Source organism: Protomyctophum parallelum, assembly GCF_964188405.1.
Source record: "Protomyctophum parallelum genome assembly, chromosome: 10".
NCBI lineage: Eukaryota > Metazoa > Chordata > Actinopteri > Myctophiformes > Myctophidae > Protomyctophum > Protomyctophum parallelum.
Window position 1 is genome coordinate 15,074,280 of NC_139704.1, and position 21,497 is coordinate 15,095,776.

Genomic DNA, 21,497 nt, shown 5'->3' on the forward strand with positions numbered 1-21,497 from the left:
CTTTTCTCTGTTTCTTTCCGTACTACTCAGCACATTGTCTTGTGCTGGTGACAGGAGTTCTGAACTACCACCCATGGGTGTGTCACCCACCACTAGCCTTAGCTCGTATCAGCAGTTTATTTCCTTTTTATCGTTGAATAGTTGGAATCACACAGTTATATTTTCCCATACTGCTGGAACAATAATGGTGGGCTGTGGTATGTGGTCCTGGACCCATTTTGTTGAAATGGGCTGCTTCCCTGGTCTGAATCCACTTTACGCGTACACCCACTCTGGTTGATCTCGCTATCAAAGCCCAGCCAAGGGTATTGCACTCCCATCAGGCTCTGTCTGGTGATGCTGAAATAAAAGACAGCTGGAGGTACAAATTGAAGAGATTTATTTTTATTTTATAAAGCCATTGATAGTTTGTTTAGATTGCATTATTATGGCTGAGGTGAAGCTACAGTAAATGGTATCTACTGTATACACCTACACGTTCATGTGAAGCTCAGTTTGTGCTTTGCTTAATATGTTGTATTTAATCCTACTATAAAATGAGGAAACCGCTGCCTGTGTGCTAATCTGTGTGCTAACCTGTGTGCTAGTGGACTGTGGTTGGAATAACTGACATGCTTTAATCCAGTGTGCAAATAAATAATTATTGGAATAACTGACATGCTTTAATCCAGTGTGCAAATAAATAATTATTTCAAGCACATGGTTAGTGTGTATTCACTACTATTTGTAGGAGAAACTATGCTGTAACAATTCCTGACAAATCAACAAAGGTCAATTTCATCTCAACCTTTATAGATGTGTTTGGAACACAGAGAGACTGAGTGGTCTGTTTCAAGTGATAATATCAGCATTGGATTGGAAGGAAAAAATCCATCAAGCGCTGATCATCGCTGAGCTAGCCCCCTGTGAAACGGCAATTTTCTCTCGGAGTAAGTTGTTGTCAGAGGTATTGCTGTCTCCTGTGTGGCAGTTCTTTTGTTTTCCCCCGCTGAAGGAAATATTTTGTCCGTCTCTTGCCTGGCTGCTTCCACCTCTGCCAGACACGAGTCGATTAAGAGGAGAGGAAACGATGGGGGGAGAGTGGAAGAGGGCACTAATTGATAGGTGAGAAAGTGAGTCATGCTGCAGTTTCCCCTCGCTCTGTCTGTTTGTCACATAGCTCGCACAGCAACTTCCTTTAAGATAGGAAAAGCACAAGAAGACTTTTGCCGATGAAGAAGAGGTAATTACTCTGAGTTGAAGCACAAGCCGCCGCCGTACACCTCACTAGGCCACAGCAATTGATTTTCATTCTTAGTCCTGTTTGTTAAATGAAATGTCGAATTGTCGATCCTGCAGAGATAATTAACTTTTAATTGCTATTGGATTTTTTTGCATTTGTGGAGAAGGTTTAATGACAGTCAGAGGCCCCCAACATTTCTATTAGTAGTACAGTTTGTTGGGGGAAGTTTGGCTTCAAATGGATCTGCCATTCAAAGAGATGTAAGTGAAAGCTCATTCATCTCAACTGTGTGTCACATAATGCCCACTGGGGCTGCAAGATAGTGCCAAACAAGTCATATTACAAGATTATTTGCAAGAGATTGCGTTTGGTTACTGTCAGGCAGAAACCTTGTATCTCTATCATTTTATGGTATTTTTGAGGGGGGCTAACCCCTCCTATATATATACAGGTTTAATGTTTGTTTTTCCTTAGACAAACATTAAAAACGCCATTGACAATGGACAGAGTGTAATGTTTGTTTTGTCACTAACACAAACATTAAATGCCATTAACAATGAACAGAGTTTAATGTTTGTTTTGTCTGTTTGTTTTGTCCTCGATGTTGTAAGATGATAAGAGCGCCCCTCACTTCACACTAGGGCTGCACGATATGGACAAAAATTCATATCACGATATATATGGCAGATATCTCGATATCGATACGATACGATATAATATATATCACGATATATAGGGCAGATATCTCGATATCGATATGATACGATATATCGTGCAGCAACATATTTTCTTAATGGGCGTGGCTAGCGATTCAGGGCTGGAGCCAGGCTACAACAGGACAGAGGAACAAACGGAGTGATGGTTTATTTTCCGAGGTGCACAGGCTAAAACAGAGGGCTGGCTTTAGAAGTGGACGATATATCGATATGTCGACGATATATCTATATCGCGATACCGTTGCCTTTTTGCGATACTGACATTGTGCATGTTCATACCTCGATACCGATACGATAACGATATATTGTGCAGCCCTACTTCACACAGGTGTGATTTTTCTTTTTGAGGAGCGCTAGCCTCTCCAATGCATGGCTTTTGAAGATTACGTCATGTGGCAGCCAAATCTATGGACTTTTTAATGGTTAGAGGCCAGAGGATGAGTTTTATAAATGTTTAACCAATGTAAAGTAGTAGAACAGAAAATGTGAGATTCTGCAAAGCACCAGAATGTTTAGGAATGTTCAGAAAGCCATCTGAACATGCTGCTTAACATGTGCATCTTCAGACCCATAATGGATCATTATTTCACCAATCAGTGCTGCAGTTTCAGCGTTGTACCCTAATGCCTGTGGGTTGTATCATACATGCCTTTGTGCGTTTGCATAGCTGTGCGTGTGTGTGTGTGCGTCATACGTCGGTGTGTGTGTGTGTGTGTGTGTGTGTGTGTGTGTGTGTGTGTGTGTGTGTGTGTGTGTGGCACGCACAAGTGCATGTTATTAGACTTACTGGAATTGGGATTGCTGGAGGGGGAGATGAGTTTCTTTTTAGAGCGACACACCTGGATGAGTCTCTTTCCTCCCCTTGGACAGCCACTCCCTGGCAGTAAGAGTGATTGATTGCCCTCCTGTTGTCCATTTGTAGAAAGGGGAGGGCAGGGTCTAGCATCGATCGAGAGCCACAGAGAAACGCAGAGACAAGAAACGGTACCTGAATAGAATTAATCCTCTCCCTTGTATCTCTTTTGTCATTTGGGGCTAGAAGAGATTGCGTACAACAAGCTACAATGCCGAACAGCAACGGACTCTGTGTACTGCGGGTCACACAGTGCTTCCCAAAAGGGGCAATATACCGTGGAAACCTGTGTGAAACTGCTCAGCAGAGATTTGTCCATTTATTTAACCGATTGTTAGATAAATGGTAAATGGTGCATTTATATAGCGCCTTTATCCAAGGCGCTTTACAGAGATTGTGCATTACATTCACCCATTCACTCACACATTCACACACCGATCTCAGGGGAAACCATCCAAGGCACCAACCTGCACATCAGGAGCAATTAGGGGTTCAGTGTCTTGCTCAAGGACACTAACTCTGGAGGAGCCTGGGTTCGAACTGGGAACCTTTCCATCCGGTCACGTAAAGCCTATTTCATACTTTATAGAAGGATGGTGTCACTTGTTTAAAGGAACTGACATTCAATTTAACAACTATAACAAGTTGGATTTGTGATGAGTTGTTAATTTGATAATCACTTTTGATCAACTTCATCTACATTTTTCGACCGCAGTCGAGATCATGGATTCCACAATATCACGCCAGACTTTCCGGTCCTTCATTGCCATCCCCAGTTCCTGCTTACTGATGCCTGGGTCCCTAGCGATGACATCAGGGAACGACAGTTTTCTACCTCTGGTCTGCTTTGAGGCAGGACTCCAGACCTCATTATCAGCTCTGTAGCAGTGGCCAGCAAACTGTGTTCTTCTGGATCGGACTAGTGAAGAAACACGGGGAAGGTCGCCGTATATTCAATTAGTCGATGGGTGGCTCTTCCAAGACAGATTTTGCGCTCTCATTAGAAGGCGGGTGTAAGTGCCATCCAACCGTTTCTCTAGTTTCATTGAAAGTGTCCATGTCCCGGAGTCATAGAGTAGAATCGGCTCAACGGTCGTCCTGAATATTTTTATTTTGACTTTTAACATAGCATTATGCATGTCATTGCAGGCTGACCAGGCCATACCCTTTCTAGTTTGAAAGTCCTTTTTAGAAGAAGATATATATGAACCCAAATACTTGTAATCATCAGCCTGTTTCAGAGTGTTAAGTACGTATTCAGTTTTCGTCTCGTTGAGATAAAGACCAACACAGTTGGAGGCCTGCTCAAGAGACTGAAGGAGAGCCTGAGCGTATTCCGATGATTGACTGATAAGCGCGATGTCATCAGCAAAGTCAGTGTCGTCGGTTAGGTATTTAGCAGGATGACGAGAGCTTCTCCTAGGGGTTAGTAGGTAGCCCTTATCATTGATAGTATCAACTGACATAGGAAGAACATAATCAACAACAATAATACATAGAAACGGGGCAAGTGTGTCGCCTTGGAGAATGCCAGCAAGGATGGGGAATGATGTTGTTTCTCCGTCAAGAATAAGGATGATCGCTGAGGTATTTGTATATATAACTTTTATGGCATTGATCATTTTGTCAGGGATACCATATAATTTAATAATTTCAAACATTTTGGCTCTGTCCACTGAATCAAAAGCCTTTGAGAAATCAACAAAGACTAGTGCGAGATCGATGTTGCAGAGCTGTGATTCCTCAATAACCCTACGTAAGCATAGGATTTGACTCAAAGTGGATCGTCTAAACGTCTAAATCCATTTTGATTGTTTCGGAGTAGAGGCTCAACGAAGGGGATAAGACGATTAAGGATGAGTTTGTTGTAAAGTTTTGCAGCAATTGGCATTTGAAATTCCTCTATAATTATTGGCTAATGAGAGGTCTCCTTTGGGATGATCTGATTTTTATGCCATATAGTCTGTGCCTTGAATGTGTTGAAGGTGTGATTGCAGAGATTGAGCAACTGTTGTGCGCCGACTCCGTCCATTATAAATTAACATTTGGCAAAGGTTGTTAGTAGCTTTTACTTAGTTTATTGTAACGTTTTGATCTGTGTAGGTCTGGTGGTGATCATTCCGCCTAGTAGTTGTCGTATTGGAACATAGCCCTTTCACAAGTTTACATTTGGAGAAACAGTCGCACATACCATGTACAGTATTTGTATAAGTTCATAAAGCTAATAGATAACCAAATGCATTAAATTAAATTAAATGCTACTTTTCAGGATTCCAATTAAAAGTAGCAAAAATAGCAGATCTACAAGCTCAAAGCGTGTCACACTGCGAGCCTGCGATGCAGCTTGTCGATAGTCTGTTTTTGCTACTTTTGTGTGACAGAATTATGAAGTAGGGCATTAATTACATAAAATACGGAGATAAGAGGTTTCTGTTTGACAGTATATGCAATGTGGCCCTCTGAAGTGAGTGTGGACATATAGTGGCCCTCTCCATCATCAAAGCCCACACCTGGTCTAACATAATGAAGGAGAAAACACTACACATGTTTGACTGTGGGCACTGTCAGACATACGGTAACCCATCTCTTTTCTCTGCTTCTCTTCCATCCATGAGCTGGGTTAGAGCAACGGCTTGACTCGGTGCGTCTCATTGTTGCTGCGTGCGAGCGTTCCAGGCAGCTGCTGGCTCTGTGAGCAGGCATCTTCCCAGCCTACACGTGGATCCAGGAATCTGCAGGCTGGTTAGATGGTTGTCACATGTCTGGCCTTCTTCATCGACACCCAACCTCTGTCATCCTCCCTTGACGACCGTCTGGGAGTGCCTCCGAAGTGCCAATTATTGTCTTAACTTTCCTTGGAAACTTTTCACCCGCATGTACCAGCAGTTCTTAGTCTCTTAGTTTGAAATGGCTCTCTATATTTATAGAGCTTAATGATATCCACAAAAAAGGAATGAGTTCTGTGTCATATCTTGACGTAGCTTTGGCAGGGTTATGCCAGAGCGCTGGCACTTCCACAGAAAATTATTTAAATGAGCAGAAGGGTGTTATTTGCCAAAAGTCAACGTAGTCCATTTACATCCGTATGTCATTTTAAAAGCAATCAAGCGAGGTTGGCAGTGGGATATTCACTGGGCAATTCCGTTGGTCAACACAGCCTGTTCGACCATCTGCAGGTGGTGCAAGCTAAACTGAGAGTTTTGGGAAAACACTTGTGTCCTGTTTCCGACCCTGAAGGTCCATGAGTCATCCGCCCTGCCTTGTTTCCCCTTCAACTCTTTAAACTTATCAAACAGCGAGGGAAATTAAGAGCACGGGATGCCATCTTACATCATAATATGTGTACTTAAGCCCAGAACTCGGATGTATTGACCTTCTTTATTGGTGCCGATAAATAAGACAGATATCTCCCTGTAACGTTTCACTGTTCTTTGGAATGGGAACAAGGGATGTTTTCAAGGTTTTTACTGTAATAGAGCACATTATTGTCTGGCACGGCCGAGTTGTAGATGAAATGTTTACAGTTGCCACTGATGATGAAAGGCCCTGTAGTTCATATTGCTCCATTATTTCCATAATCACACTGGAGGTTTAGTTCTGTATTTCAGTCCTAACTTGTATCACAGCTGCCTGATGATCCAGGAATGAGTCAAAGGAGCATCTCCGATTTTGAAGGGTTGACTCAAACTACAGTTGGCAAGGGAAAAATCTAGTTGGAAAGCTTAAGCGGTCAGAGGGAGAAAGCATAACTAGCCACGGAGGTTAATTTATTGCCCTGGGGTTTATGTGACTGTCCTGATCTTCCAACTCAGCTACAGCCTGATGTCTTAAGCAGAGATCAGGTTTTCATCTATATTTTGATATTCATTAACAATATTAGTTTGAAGTGGTTTTCAAAATGTATTAATGGATGATCTTATCTGTCTTATCAAGGAAAGTGTATTTGCACATTTTAGTCTCAGGAAGTTCTTGAGATTTAGTCGAGACTTTATAAAGTCGTCCATGTTTCTGCAGCTGTCAGAAGATTCCATGTCATTATTAGTCTGTGGCACTGGCATCAGACGCCTAAGTCGCAGAATTGTACATCGCTTCCTTTTGACACAGTTTGTCTTGTCACTTCTGTCACATCTGAATGTTTATACGGCTCAGTGCACACTGTGCACCCCCATCCCGCAATGTTATGTTTTACCTCCTCACAATTTAAGCAAACAAAAGAAAACACCCTAAACTGAGTCAGAACTTGGTCGAAAGAAGTGCTTGGTGTTTTCGGTGCAGACTAGTCTGTCTAAATTAGTAATACTGTTAATGTGGTGGTGGGCTGTTGCCAATATTACCCAATATAATGAGAAAGGCAAACAACACTGTCCCTGGGATGCAACACCCTTTGGGCCTGTAACATGTTTGCTTCTCATTGTATGGCAACATTTCAATAGCTATTGTGGTCAGCAGGGTTTTCTAGAATTGCCCATTTATACCAGGTTGCATCAGAAAATTCTCATTCATTCCATTTATGTACAATGGCTAAAACACATTGGATTTAAACATAAATGTACAGTATAGGCTTTCTATTCTATTTGTCCTATGTACAATATATATTATATACATACACACAATGTGCAAGATCAAGTACTATACTGTAAAGTAATGACACAGGCTGCACTTTTTACAATAGGGTTGCACCATGGCTGTGCAGTTATTAAAATCATGTTGATATTGTTGTGTGTATGACTTGAGCCATATGATATGGCTAATTAATTGAATGTATAATGTTCAATTCAGAATACCTTTATAGTCAGAATATTTTATATTTTGAGTATGTACTCCTCTTTGCAGATCCACTCACCAAAAAACTCACTTAACATTGCCTCAGTTTTCAATGTATTCGGTATGTATGAGCCAGCTTGTGTAAACTTGTGTCAAGGATAGGACTTGAGATTTTCCCAAATTCATGTGTCTATAGACCTTTTGAGTGTCAGAAGACTTGGCAACAAAACCCATGGCCATTATTTAATTAGTGTGTCTCCAGCCAACAAAAGTAGACTGGATATTTACGGGGAAATATTTCAACGTCATGGTCATTAGACAAGGACTTAACATAGTGTTTGATCTGCAATATCCACACTGGGATCACATTCAGCCCAAATTAATTATATGGCTCAAGAGCAAATAATAGAACGCTCTGTTTGGCTTTTGAAAATTTGAAATCTGAAATTATTGATTTGTCTAATTATCTGTCTTGCTTTATCTTTATGTCATTAGTTAACTGTGTTTCCTCTTTACATCATGTGCCTTCCTATAGCATAGCTCTTGGCTCTTAGTTGCTACTTGCTAGTAGTGACAAGTGAAACTTGGCCTGTGCAAAATAAGAAGAGCAATGTAAAATTAAGTTGAGTTCAGTTTGACTAATACATCCTGCATGTCAAACATCTCTGAACAGGCCCCTTCTTACACAGCTGTGCCATGCAGCTAGGTGCAATGTATGAGCCTCCTGAAAAAGCAAGAAAACACAAATGCTTGAAAGTGATGAACAAAAGCCCAGCGAAACTCCATTTTGTGTCAATCCCATCGCCTTAACCGTTTGACTCAATAACAATTTGCCTCTCTCAAAAAGGAGTCTGTGAATTTCAGCTAATGTGGGAAAAGCCAAACGCTATTTACTGTGGACGACCAAGGTGGATCATCTGCAGATAAAGGGCTTGATATTCTTTATTGCACATTGTGCTGTGATGCGTTGTGAGTTTGCAGATCGCCAATTTCCGTGCATGACAGCGGTGCACAACTATAAATTCGGCATAAGGTCACATTGCGCTGTGTAAAGAGAATCTGTTAGCGTTGTGAGATCGAATGCCATTATTCTTGAACAGGCGCTTATTGCTTGTGTGATTAGTTGTATAACAAATGCTCAGCATAGTTATCATTTGCTTTTAATTGCTCCATGATTAATGTTGCGATTGTGACAAGTGCATAATGAGGACAATTTTCCCTTGCACTAATGGCCCATTTAAATTCCATCGTGACTTGCTAAGTGTCCACAAACACGTGATTAGTGTTTGTTCACCTCACCTACAACCATTCATTACTTTCCCGACCATTTCCAGTCATCAATATTATGTAGATAATCATCACTACGTGACATCTTGTTAGAGATTCTGGCTGAGGAGACGAGCATCGATGCAAATTTAAATGTCAGATCCATGTAAGACATTTCTACCGTCTGACATACAGCACCGTACCAGCCAACCCCTCCATGCAGTCCACTGGCCTAATACCTTTTGCACAGAGCTGCTCAGGCTTTCCAAAAAAACTACAAAGATATAAGCACCCGGCGGCTTTAATAACCCCAGTGAGGCAGTGACACTGGCTCTCTGGCTGACCCTGTTACTACCCTTATTGCTGTATTACTGCACTGCTGACTGATGAGCTGAGAGGCCGCGAGATGGCTGAGATATGATCAGCGATAGCTTGAGAGGAGAGAACGGTGGAAAGTGAAGGAGGGGTGTTTTCAATGACCGCCGCCGCATTCCACCGAGTTGCATGGAGATCTTTATCTCAGAATCGTGTCGATGCATGCAGGTCTGTCTTCATCTCCCTGGACCCCAAGAGCAGCACGTAGAGATTGCAATCCTTGATATTAGTATTAAAGGATTTTGACCTGAGATCAGATTCTAAAAATGTCTTCAACATCCTGACAGTTTTCTGAAAAAGCTATGTCAGTCGTTCTTCAATTTTTCAAAAATAGCAGACCTACATGCTCTAAGAGCTTGTAGATCTGCTATTTTTCAATAGCTAAAGCATAACATAATGCTAACACCAAAAGGCGTTCCCGCCCAAAATGTGTTAAAGGATTTTCTGTAATGATAAGACATCTGACTATATTGGGAGACAAAGATCCTCTTGTTTGTTTTTATTAACGGTTAAACTCAATTGGGTTATAGTAGTGTAAAATGAACACTGTCAAGTATGTCTAGTACAGTAGATCTGGAAATTTACGATGGCTATTTGCTACCTCATCTTTATTGAATATGAAATATATTTTCTGAACGCTGAATGCTATAAAACTATTGACCTGTGAAATTTGACTTCTGGTGTTTCTACGTAACATACATATGGGACACACAGATGAATACCAGCGCTCTGTATTGATTTGAGTTCACTTATACTGTTCAAGAATAATGAAGGGCAGAAGTGAAGGAAGGATCTTTAATGTTTGATACACAGATGACAGATGAAAACGCTGTGAAGGTATAATGTTGCAACCATGTGGTGGAAGAAAATACAAATTTAACACATGTTAACTCTGCACGAATGTTTCAATTGTCAAAATGTTTCAATAATGTTAGTTACAAGGTCTCATGGGGCATCTTAGTGTTGCCAACATGAGCAGCATAGCACCTCCTCAATGCAGCAGAGTGCATACAAGAACCCAGGCTGTCTTTGAAAGGAGCTTTCACAGACCAACAGCACATCTGCTTAATCTGCAACGCTCAGTATAAGAATGATATTTTCTGACATATTGGACGATCTTTGTGTCCACCCTCAGAAATGTATGTAATTAGACACCATTATCCTATACATCCAGGTTAGCCACTTAAATCCTAAGAGTGGAAATTGCCATGATCTATAAGCTCACAGCGTGTCGCATCGCAACCTTGTGGATCCGCCATTTCCACTGTTTGATTTTTGAGCGGTGCAACCACTCCAAGGAACAGCAATGTCCCTATGTCCATCCGTCCGTCCCTATGTATGTCCCTATGTTTAGGGTACCAACAGGGGGCGCTGTTGCACCACTCACGTCAGGCTAGTCTGATTTTTTTGTAAGACTTGCTTACTGTAAGCATCCCATGGTTTTTTTACCAGCTGCTGTGTGAAGCACAGCGGAGCTGTTTATGATCTATCGCAGGGGTCCTCAACTAGAAATGATGAAGGTCCACAAATATTTTTTTGAATAAGACCGAGGTCCGGTCCCATGCGCGGCGTCCATCGGAGAGCGGGGCTCTATGCCCGTTTAGTATGGTCAAGCCAAGCTTATACAAATCAGATCCCCTTCCACCCAACCAATAATGGGGTGCAGACACTGCAGAGTGCAGGCCCGGAGTGGAACTCTAAATCAGGCCGGGAGTTATACGCCCTGGCAGGCCACACTGCGCGCGCGCACAGCGCGCACCGGGATTTTGGGGGACATTTTGGGGGCCTTTGCAGCAATTTCACATGAGAAATGTACCATCTGATGTTATTTATATTATTAACTTGTTCCCTCCATTTACATAAGACACACAATGTAGTTGTGCTGCAGCAACACTGCCTGAAATTGACTGTGGCTGGCCTGGCCTGAGCTTAGGAGAGATTTTCTTTTTGCTCGCCTGACCTTTTTAATAATTTGCCTAGGGTCCGCAGAGAGGTGGTCCGCGGTCCGGTCGTGGACCGCGGTCCGCCAGTTGAGTACCCCTGATCTATCGCTTTGCCTTTCTGGACTAGCAAGCTATCTCTCTCATTGGCTGCCGTAGTGGCCGTACTAGCAAGCTATCATTCTCATTGGCTGCCATACTGCCTGCCTCGTCTCTAGGCAACCAGTCTTAGTTTTAATGGTCATGGCTTGGCTACCAACGACCAAAGAACAGAGGAGTGCACTGAACACGCACATTGTGTCATGGATTTTGTGTGATTTGTGTGATAAAATGTTTTTTCTTTGTCCTTGTTGTGTGCCACCACGTTCTGCAAAGACACTGGTCTTTCTGCCTCGCCCTTTCTCTCTCCTTGAGCAAGCATAAGAAGTGTTAAACTATTGTCAGCAACTTGGTGGGAGTATCACACTGGGCTGGAAATAAGATTGTCTCTAGGCCGTTGATAAGAGTCCGTCACATAGAGTCCAGACAGGCCCCCATCCCTCCCTCCCCCTCCCCCTCCCATCCCAGCGCTATATTTCTTCACAGATGTGGCAGCATTACAGTATTACATCAGCTAGCTCAGTAAAGACAGCTGTGGGCTCTGGTTGGAGGATAGGATCTGCCGTCTGTCTGTCCTGTTAAACGCTACTCCACTCTGTCTACACCACTGGTTCCCAAACCAGTGTCCGTGACCCCCTTTGTGGGTCACGACTCGAGTAAAAATCCCATTTACTACATTAAATTTCAAAATATATATTTGTGTAATAATTATTTTTTAAATTACTTTATGAATTTTAAAACAAAAACAAAAATTTAAGAAATACTATGAATAAAAAAAATTGTAGTAGTGAAATCTAGCTGATCTACAAGCTCGCAACGCGGCGTCTGGCGAAGTGTTGTGAGCTTGTACATCTGCTATTATCATTAGTTTGGGTCGTGTCTAATCTCTCTTTTGGGTCTCAACCTGAAAAGTTTGTGAACCACTGCTCTACACCATATCCTCCTCTTCATCCTCTGCTCTGACTGGCGCAGCAGGGCTCTATCCTGGGTGCAGAGTGTTGCCAGGCAACGCAAGCATAAGGAAGAGTGGGTGTTTGTGTGGGGTTAAAATTCTAATTTCTCCACAAGGAGGGCCCTTTGGGAGGAAGTCGCTCGTGATAATCATCGCACCAGAGTTGGGGGAAATAGAAATGAAAGAGCTAAGGGAGTCTAGTGAGGGTCATCTTTTTCCTCAGCTCTCCTTCAGGCATGCAACCCCCCCCCCAACACTGCACCTCCGCTCCACATTCTGACCCCCTGAATATGGTGAGACGTCTTGCTGTGGTGTTCTTCCTTCCTTGTCTGGTCACCATTACACATTTAAGTTATCTTACAAATAATTACCATTTACGATTTAATTGTGTTTTTGGCATTGAACTTTGGACAACATATGAATAAAACATTATTTCAGATTGCCTTTAAGGCCCCGTAATCAAAAATTGCATATGGCAAATAACTTAAATATACTAAGAAATTACTGACATATTTAACATATATTTAAAAAAATTAATTGGCTGATCTCCAAGCTTACAAATTGACGCATTTTAAGCTTGTAGATTTGCTATTTCTGCTTAAAAATGTTTAATTGCGATTAGACGATTATGTTATAATTGTGACAGCCCTGGGGGAGGCAAATGGCTTTTACAGCTACACCCAGCATACGGCTGCTCAGGGGGCTGTTGAGGATTAATTGTCTTGCTCTGGGACACTTGGACACAATGGACACGTACACTGTGCAACTGGCTTCCTTCCCATTTCCACTTAGCTACAGCCGACTTAGGCACAGGTGCTAGCCTATCAACTACCAGTACTGTGTCTGATTGGGGACAGCTCTGGCTTTAAGGCGAGGCGAGATTATCAGGACAGACAAACGGCTTGGTTGGCCGGAGGAGGAAGGCCGAGGGAAAACATGTGTCGATGCAGACATGGAGGAAGTCTACTTGCAATGGAGACTAAATATCCTGTTACTTTTGGAGTCAGATATGTAAGCCTCTGTTGTCTGTTTGAAATTCAGCTGGAATAATCTGACTTCTGGGGATGTGATGTAACGTTAGAAACAACAGGAAACCTTCCATCTTCACAGAGTCTTGTTTCTCCTGATATTTGCTTGGATGTTTACCGAGCCGACTGTTTTATTGCCAAGCTCGTGCTCTTACTGTACATGTAATTGAATTCATGTGGGAGTCAACTGGGCAAACATAATCTCTGTTCTTTCTTTCTCTCTCTCGCTCTCTCAATTTCCATCTCATATCCATTTCACATTCAAAGGTCAGTACTAAGGCAAGCAGGAGATATTGCAGATTATGAACTTCATATTTCTCAGAAACCGTCGATGACGGTGGACCTCATTGATGCTTTCAGTCCCACTTTGTGCCATGAATTGATTACTCTGCTTCCCGGTTTAGCACGTAGACCATCGTCTTATTGAGTCATCAATGAGTTCATGAATAGGGCAAAAGGATGAATTGGTAAATTTTAGATGGAGGGGGAAACCACATGGCATAGGAATTGATCAATTCTGTGCATGTTTACATTGATTCATGGTTTACAATTGTACTGCTCATTGCTTTTCTCCTTTGCATTTTCTTATTATGATTGCTGCTCCTTGGGTTCACCGCCCCTTCATCTTCTCTTTATCAATAAATGCATTGGGATCAGTAAGTCATGATATAATTATGGAGGATGAACCTCACTTTCCCTGACCTGGGTAAAACAATATTTCATAATAGTTTCCTGCATGTGAAACATTAGATATGTGCTTCATTTGCCTTTCCACATACTTCCAATATAAAGATGACCAGTGTTTAATAAGTCTCCTGCCAGTCTAACAGTGGGGAGTTATAGGTTTGTGTTATGTCCGTTAATCCTTCAGAGATGTTGACCAGTCCGGGGTACCACAGGTGTCCTTGAGGGGATTTGCAGGGTCACCACTATAAATTATTGCCATATAATTATTCCACAATTTCTAAATATATAGGCCTACTGTAGGGCCCTATTTTGCACTTCTTAAGTACCAGGACTTATGACTTAAATTAAGACCTGGAGTCGTAGCCAATGCTGTTTGGCAACTCAAAATAGTTAAACGGCATTGGCCACGCATCCATGTCTTAAGTGAAGTCATAAGACCTGGTACCAAAGACACGCAAAATAGGGCCCATAGAGTCTGGAACTAAACCTCCACCCGAGACAGGAAGCTGTCATCTGTTCATCATTTCCATTCACGAAAATATAGCTTAAAATATCTGTAGGCTACTTATTTTCTTTTGTTTCTATTTCTGCTAAGCAGCAAGCTATATATGCTTAGATTGTTATTTATATTCGTATAATATTAAATAAGAGAGCACATAAGAGATTAAGTACTCCATGATGAAAGCATTTGAAAATCGTCGGAGGCAACAGTCTTGGTCGTGAGACTAGGATAAAAGTGGACCCTTACAGCTCGGTAACCCAGAGAGTGTACAAATTTGCTCCATACATTTTTCTGTGTTGATTTAGCTCCCAGTCAGAACAATCATAAAAAATGTGGGATAGTGCAAACAGGAGGTCCTTGAAATTAAAAGGGGTGAGAATCACTGGCCTAGAATAACAAAACGTTGGTTAAGAAAGGAGGTGTGTCGCATACCAAACGTAGGTCACTATGATCGTAAAAGTCTAATCAAATGGTTTATTTATTCTTCCATTGGTGGGTTATGGATTACCCTGCATTACTTTGCCTTGTTATTATGTGCTATACGAAAGTATAGTCAATAAACACTTAGTTTGAAATAGACACTCATGCTGACACTCAAGGTGTGATTTGGGCTGGGAGGAGGAGTAGGACTAAGGCCCTATACGTCCTCTCTGGGGTCCCATAGGTGTTTAATGTAAAAAGCACGCCTATCCCTTGAAAATTGAATGTTGGTCGCCGCTGAAGTGGAACGATACAGGAAGGGAGATATGAGCGTATTAGAAAATTCTCTAACATGGGAGTGGGTGGCAGGGGAGTTTTTGAACCAGGTGATTTCCTTGTTCCTGGTTTCACAGGGACTCAAACGGAGAATCATAAGTATCTAGTGTAAAAACTAAAGACACAAAATCGTTCTTGGCAGTGAGTGAGTTTAAGAACTGGGAGATATACTTTGCTGTTGTTGCTACACAGTGAGTAAAGCTTCCTGCAATGGACAGGAAGTGAGACCCGCCTCCTCCATCCTCTCTCGCACCCACGCACACGCGTGCACTTTTGCATGGGAACCAAGAGTTATCTGTCCTTACATAGTCATGTTTTGGACTTACTGTTTTAAGTTTAATCAAACCCAAATATCCTGCTTCTTGAAACAGTGAAGGTCAGCTTTATGTCATAGTGAACCTTCTGACTTCTCAACTAGTTGGCTTGTTGGGGCAAAGGTTCCCACCTGGTGAGGATGATATCAGTTACTTTGAATTAACAGCTGTGCATTTCATAGACTATTGGGAATTTCATCTTTAAAACATTATGCATCCTTCTCCTGTGTTTTTATTTATGCAGTGTATGCTGTCTCAGCCAAAGTTTTGGGCGGTGGAGGTAACAGCGCTTTGCCTCAGGACCAAGCTGGAGAAAGGCAGTTCCCGACGGGTCGAGAGAGCCATGATGCAAACCCAGGTAAGAAGTGGTGGGTGGCTTGCATTTTTGTATCCTGTCAATGTTCACCTTGCATTCCTTTCTTATTATGCCATTATTCCACCATGTAGAGCATTGATTTGGAGCTCACATAGAGGCAATATTTCATATTTGCAATGCTGAACAAGGTGTTGTTGATAAGAAGGGGGAGCGTGATTTACATTTTGTTTCCATAACATTGCTCACACAGAGACCAATCAGCTCGGTCTGTATTTTAGTCTTGTATTTTGCCCAATACTTTTGCATAGTATATCGCCATGGCCAGCTTGAATGGCTCACACAGCACCGACAGACTCTTCAAAAATAAACTCTATCTCCAACCTTGCTGGAAGACGTTTTAGGTAGGGGGGCTGTCAACAAAATGTATTGAAGTATGATGTTTATTTTATTTTTTATTTTTTTAGTGTACGCATCATACGATACCTTATACCTCCATTTAAGTTACACACCCCCTGAAGCCTTCATTTAATGGAGATTTATTTGTGTTTGCCGCCAATAATTTGATGCTAATTTTTGCTAATGCTGAAAATAGGTCCATGGCAAAACATGAATAATCATTTTCAGATGGGGTGTCCGGCGCAGCCAAACTCATAATCATGTTGGGGGTCCTTGAGTCCTTCCAGTTTGAGAACCACTGGTTTAGAAGGCATCTGTAGAATTGGCCTGACTTCATAATGGGTTAACCCATTTAGACCTGATGACGATTCTACAAAATGCCTTCTAAATCTTGACAGTTTTCTGAAAAACCCATGTTTCTATGTCAGTGCTACTGGTTCTCAAACATTCTCATGTCAAGGACCCCCAAGATTATATGTAATTGTCTGCCGACCCCCCCCCCCCCATCTGAAAATATGTTGTTCCAGGGACCCCCCCCCAGAAGCAAAGATTTGAGTTAAAAACATTCTCTCTGAAAGAATATAATTATATTCAAAGATTTGCACTACATTTTCAAGATAAAAAAAAATAGCAGACCTACAAGCTCATAGCGCTGCACCGAGTGCCGCGCTATGAGCTGGTAGATCTGCTATTTTTCAATAGCTAAAGTATAAAATAATCCTTAAAGGTATATTCAGTGATTTCACTTAATTCAAATATCACTTATTTTTTTGTTTTGTTGTGATAATCCTCCCTACTATAGAGTGTGCTGGCCATATAAGGAGTTCCTCCCTGTCCCCAGTTAACCCCTGGGGGTCAAAAAACCTTAGGTTTCGTTTTTGAATCCTGATTGGACGAAAGGCTGGGTCCCACAGCCAAAAACGAAACCTAAGGTTTTTTGAGTGAAATCACTGAATATACCTTTAAAGGTATTATGACATGATTTATAACATAATTTTAACAACATTAAAAGTCTTGGCCATGGTCCTTCAAACGTGTCTAAAAAGTTTGAACACTCAACTCCACTCCAGTATTTCTTGACACGAGTTTTTGTGCATGTGTAAAGTTCATCCTGAGAAGCCATGGAAAAACACATTATTTTAGCCTGTAGATGTCGGTAATTCCCCCTTTCCTGTCAACCCAAGATGCGCTTCTTTGACAACGTGGTAGGAACGTCGTCAAAAATAAAAGAGTCATCTAGGCCAGTTGGTATCCAGTGTAAGTTGGTATCCACAGCCAACAACAGAGCAGATTGATTTTTCTCTAGAAGACATTATTAGTAAGTATTACAAAGAAACAAAGTCGCGGTTGACAATGAGGAAGCGGAGAAGAGAGGGTAGGCACTAGGCAGGGAGCAGAGTGGAGGGGGCGGAGGTTTAGCCGGGATCTACGTATATCCCTGCCGTCCAACCAGATGAGACATTTTTGCATAATTATTCACAAGAGTCCAGACAGCAGAGAATACACTGAATGTTCAAACTTCGTTTTTTTTTTGTGAAATTGATGTCAAGAAAAGCCAAAAAAGCCAAAAAATCTACAAAAATGTGTTTTAAATGTCACAATCCCTTTAAAACACCAAAAGGGGTTCCCGCCTAAAATGTTAAATAAAGCCATGTCTTACCTGGAATGAATTTGCCTATCGTATCCTTGTGTTCCAGTGTGCTGCTAATGAAACATTGACGGATTTAAGTTGATGATTATTTGTCACACAAAGAATTGTGATTAACGATTTAATTGTGTTTTTGGCATTGAACATATATGAATATGAATACAATATATATATATATATATATATATATTTTTGCTTAATAATCACAAATTGCACATGACAGATATGCCAAATAACTTTTACCGACACATTTAATAAAAAGGGAAAACAAGTAGATCTGCTATTTTTGGAATTATTTTCAAAATGTATTGGACATTTTTCAACATGGAAACATTTATGTTGATTATGAAAAATTATTGTGATTATCTCAAACAATTACCATTAGGCAATTATGTAATGATTGTGACAGATCTCACATGGTTCTGTTACTGCAGCTAGATGTGTCAAGCTCTTCTGGCTCATCAGGTTTTATGACTATAACTGGAGAATGAATTTTCTGACATGGCAGCTCAGGGAGGCACAACACAGCATTGAACAAACATCTCAGTCTCTTTGAACAGCCCCCTCGTTTGTGGATGCAATGAATGCAGTCAGAAATCTGGCCAACCTCATTGGCAACGCTGAATGTTTTTCAAAGTCAGACTCAGCTGTAATTCCAGGCGTGATCTGTCAAACTGTTTTTGGAGTTTAAGCTCATTCATTGCTTAAAAGTTTAGACTGGCAACAGAATGGGATAATTTCCCTTTGCAGTTTGCAACCTATTTGATATGAGCACTAAACAGTAAATAGACACAAGGTTGTGCAGCTCCTCTTGGTCAAATGTTGTCTTAGCTTCTTTTCCACCAAATCCAGGGCTTCGTAGAACTGACATTTCCAATGTGCATACTCCTGAGTAATATTAATTTTTACGTTGCATCTAAAATACTATTCTATTTGAGCCACTGCCGTTGGCAATAGCTGTCATGCTTTAGTTTAGTTTTCCCACTTGGGTTCGGGCCAGAACATATGTAGGGTTCAACTGGTTACACACCGGCATTTCGAAGCCCGCTATTCTGACGCATCGCCATTCCGACTCGCCGTATTACTAGCCCTGTCCATAACCCTCACTTTTCCAAATGGGAAAATAGTAGTTTCTCTTGCCCTGGGACTGTATGTGTCTGTCTGGCAACCTGTAACCTCACCCAGAGAGAAGGGACAGGGGAAATCACAGGCCGTTAAAGGCTTCTTGTGGACATGGGGGAGTGATTTACAGTACCGTGGGTCTGGCAACTTTCAGATGAACGGCCCCTTTGGTCCCTGTGATAACACAGGATGCCAGAGAAGGGGTTTCCTCATAGGGGCGGAGCTGCAAGACTGCTTTCCAATTGATGTTCCCACTCCCATTGGTGGCCATTTTGTGTCTATTCTGGACTCCAAAAAGGACGTGTCAGTTCCAGTTATAGAACAGGCATCTCTTAAAGACACTGTTTGTTCATCTTATTATTATTGTTCATCCTATACAAGGAAAAGACGGTCTGGTTCCATTCTAACCTATCACTAACCCCGTTGTGGTTCCTTGACTTGTTGCCAGAGATGAAATGATAAGTACACACTCATCTGCTTTCCTGTTTACGTTTTCAAAATTGATGGCACAGGTCCAGTAATACAGCCTCACATTCTGTCTCCTTTTATGTACAAAAAGTTACAAACAAATGGTATCATCATCATTTTTCACTTATATGATGCCTTTTGAAGGAAGCAAGTCCAGAACTTCACAAATTAAGTATTTAGATTGTGTTCTCGTAGGTGGTGCTGCGGTATATGTAGCCTAGTTCACATGTTAATATGCATAATCCCACTCTGAACTGTCCTTGACTGGATGTTCAAGCTATTATTTCACACGGCGAGATTACTGAAGTCCATTCTCTTATGTTTACAGTTCCCTAGTATCTGATTCCGCCGCCGATGCCATTGGCCCTGAGTTATTGAGCAACCTTGTTTTCTCATTAAAAGCAACGCAGAGCAGCATGAACAGAAGCATTATTCATAATAGCTCCAAATGCTGTTTCTGATGTTGGTCAATAATAGCCCCATGCACACCCAGAGAGGCAGACTCATTCAGCAAGACAGGTCTTCTTTTAGAAACCAAGTTATGAGGCTTACATACCTGACTGGCAACACATACTGTACCTGACTGGCACATATCAAAGAGAAGGACTGAATTTTTTATTCAGGTTGTAGGCTTGATAGATAATCACTAAATACAATGTTCTTAGAAAGATGCAGTTTAACTATTCATTTTTCTGAGCAGTCGATATGAGGAATGAAAACTGAGCTGCCAGTGGGGATTTATTGACCACACCAGCAACAGTTTAAAGTGGCCTTGATTGCCTTTCTATAAAGGACCCACTATACTGCAGCGTTGATCAAGTGAAATACATGCAAAGGCGAACTACAGTTGCACATGCCAGGAGTTTTACACCTGTATCATTCGAACAAGTATACAAGTGCAAGTGCTTGTAGTACCACTATAAAGACGGCATTGTTCAAAACATTGGTTTGTGCTCGCATCAAGTAAGAACACACAGTTCATGATCTCACCCCAATGCACTCTCACCTCTCTCTCTCCATTCCACCTGCAACTCCCACCACTGGTAAAATGCATTTGAACCTGAACTTGTAACGGGACACGTCCTCATCCATATTATTGCTGCTTAAAGTTCTGAAGACGGAACTGCTGTGGTCTCACATACAGTAATGTATAGAGAGAGCACTGTTATGAATCCTCTACTAGTTCAAACTCCGGCAAATGTTTCATGTCCTGAGAGTTTATGCAATCGTGCTTCCGATCCAATTCAGATTAATACTACCTTAATAATTATTTTTAAAACAAAAGTCAGCCCATGATTTTGCATGCTTCAATAACACATCAGTAAAATAGATGTGGCCACGCCCGCCAACAGATGTGGGCGCCTCCGCCAACAGCACATCTTCTTACCATTGTTTGGAAGGACCTTAAAAATAATGTTTTTAATACATTATTTTGATTTATGAAAGATTTCCAATGACGCATCAAGGGGGAAAACAAAAATGGCATTTGGCTCAGCGCTAGTAATTAGTCTTCCCTAGTGTGCTCTCATCAAACAACCTGGCTGTTACCATTTGCAACAAGTCAACTGGAAATTCTATTTCCTCACGAGGTGGCAGTTCATCCCAATGAATAATACTCGGCCTCCCTTCCTCCTACACTACAACCACCCTGCAACCGCTGGTTTGATTCGGAAGCCCACACATGCCAGTCAAAACAATGCATGGAATGCTACATTTTGTGATTTGGCAAGCAGGCGGTATTATCCCTTAAACTCTGAGATGTGCTCTGCATAGCCATCCTTGACTGTGGAATATAATACTGGCAGATATCAATGGGGTGATTGACATATCCCATTTTAACCCATTTAGACCTGAGGCTTCTTTTATGAAAAAAAAAAGAATCAGTGGTGCTGTATTTGGCCGCCGACCCCCATCTCAAAATATTTTGTTCCAGGGACCCCCCAGAAGCAAAGATTTGTCTTCAAATATTTGCGTCAATTTAAAAACAAATCCCCCAAAAAATAGCAGATCTCCAAGCTCGTAGCATGGCACTTCATTCTGCGATATGAGCTTGTAGATCTGCTATTTTTGAAT

General features: G+C 41.6%; 1 protein-coding gene across 1 annotated transcript in view; it reads left to right on the top strand.

The window, feature by feature from the left end:
• The window catches only part of ttc27 (tetratricopeptide repeat domain 27), a 141,149-nt gene that overhangs the window by 61,534 nt on the left and 58,118 nt on the right, over positions 1-21,497 (top strand). The window contains exon 10 of the mRNA XM_083775771.1: positions 15,719-15,832. Coding sequence (XP_083631897.1) covers positions 15,719-15,832 — 114 coding nt within the window. The remainder of the gene's footprint in view (positions 1-15,718; positions 15,833-21,497) is intronic.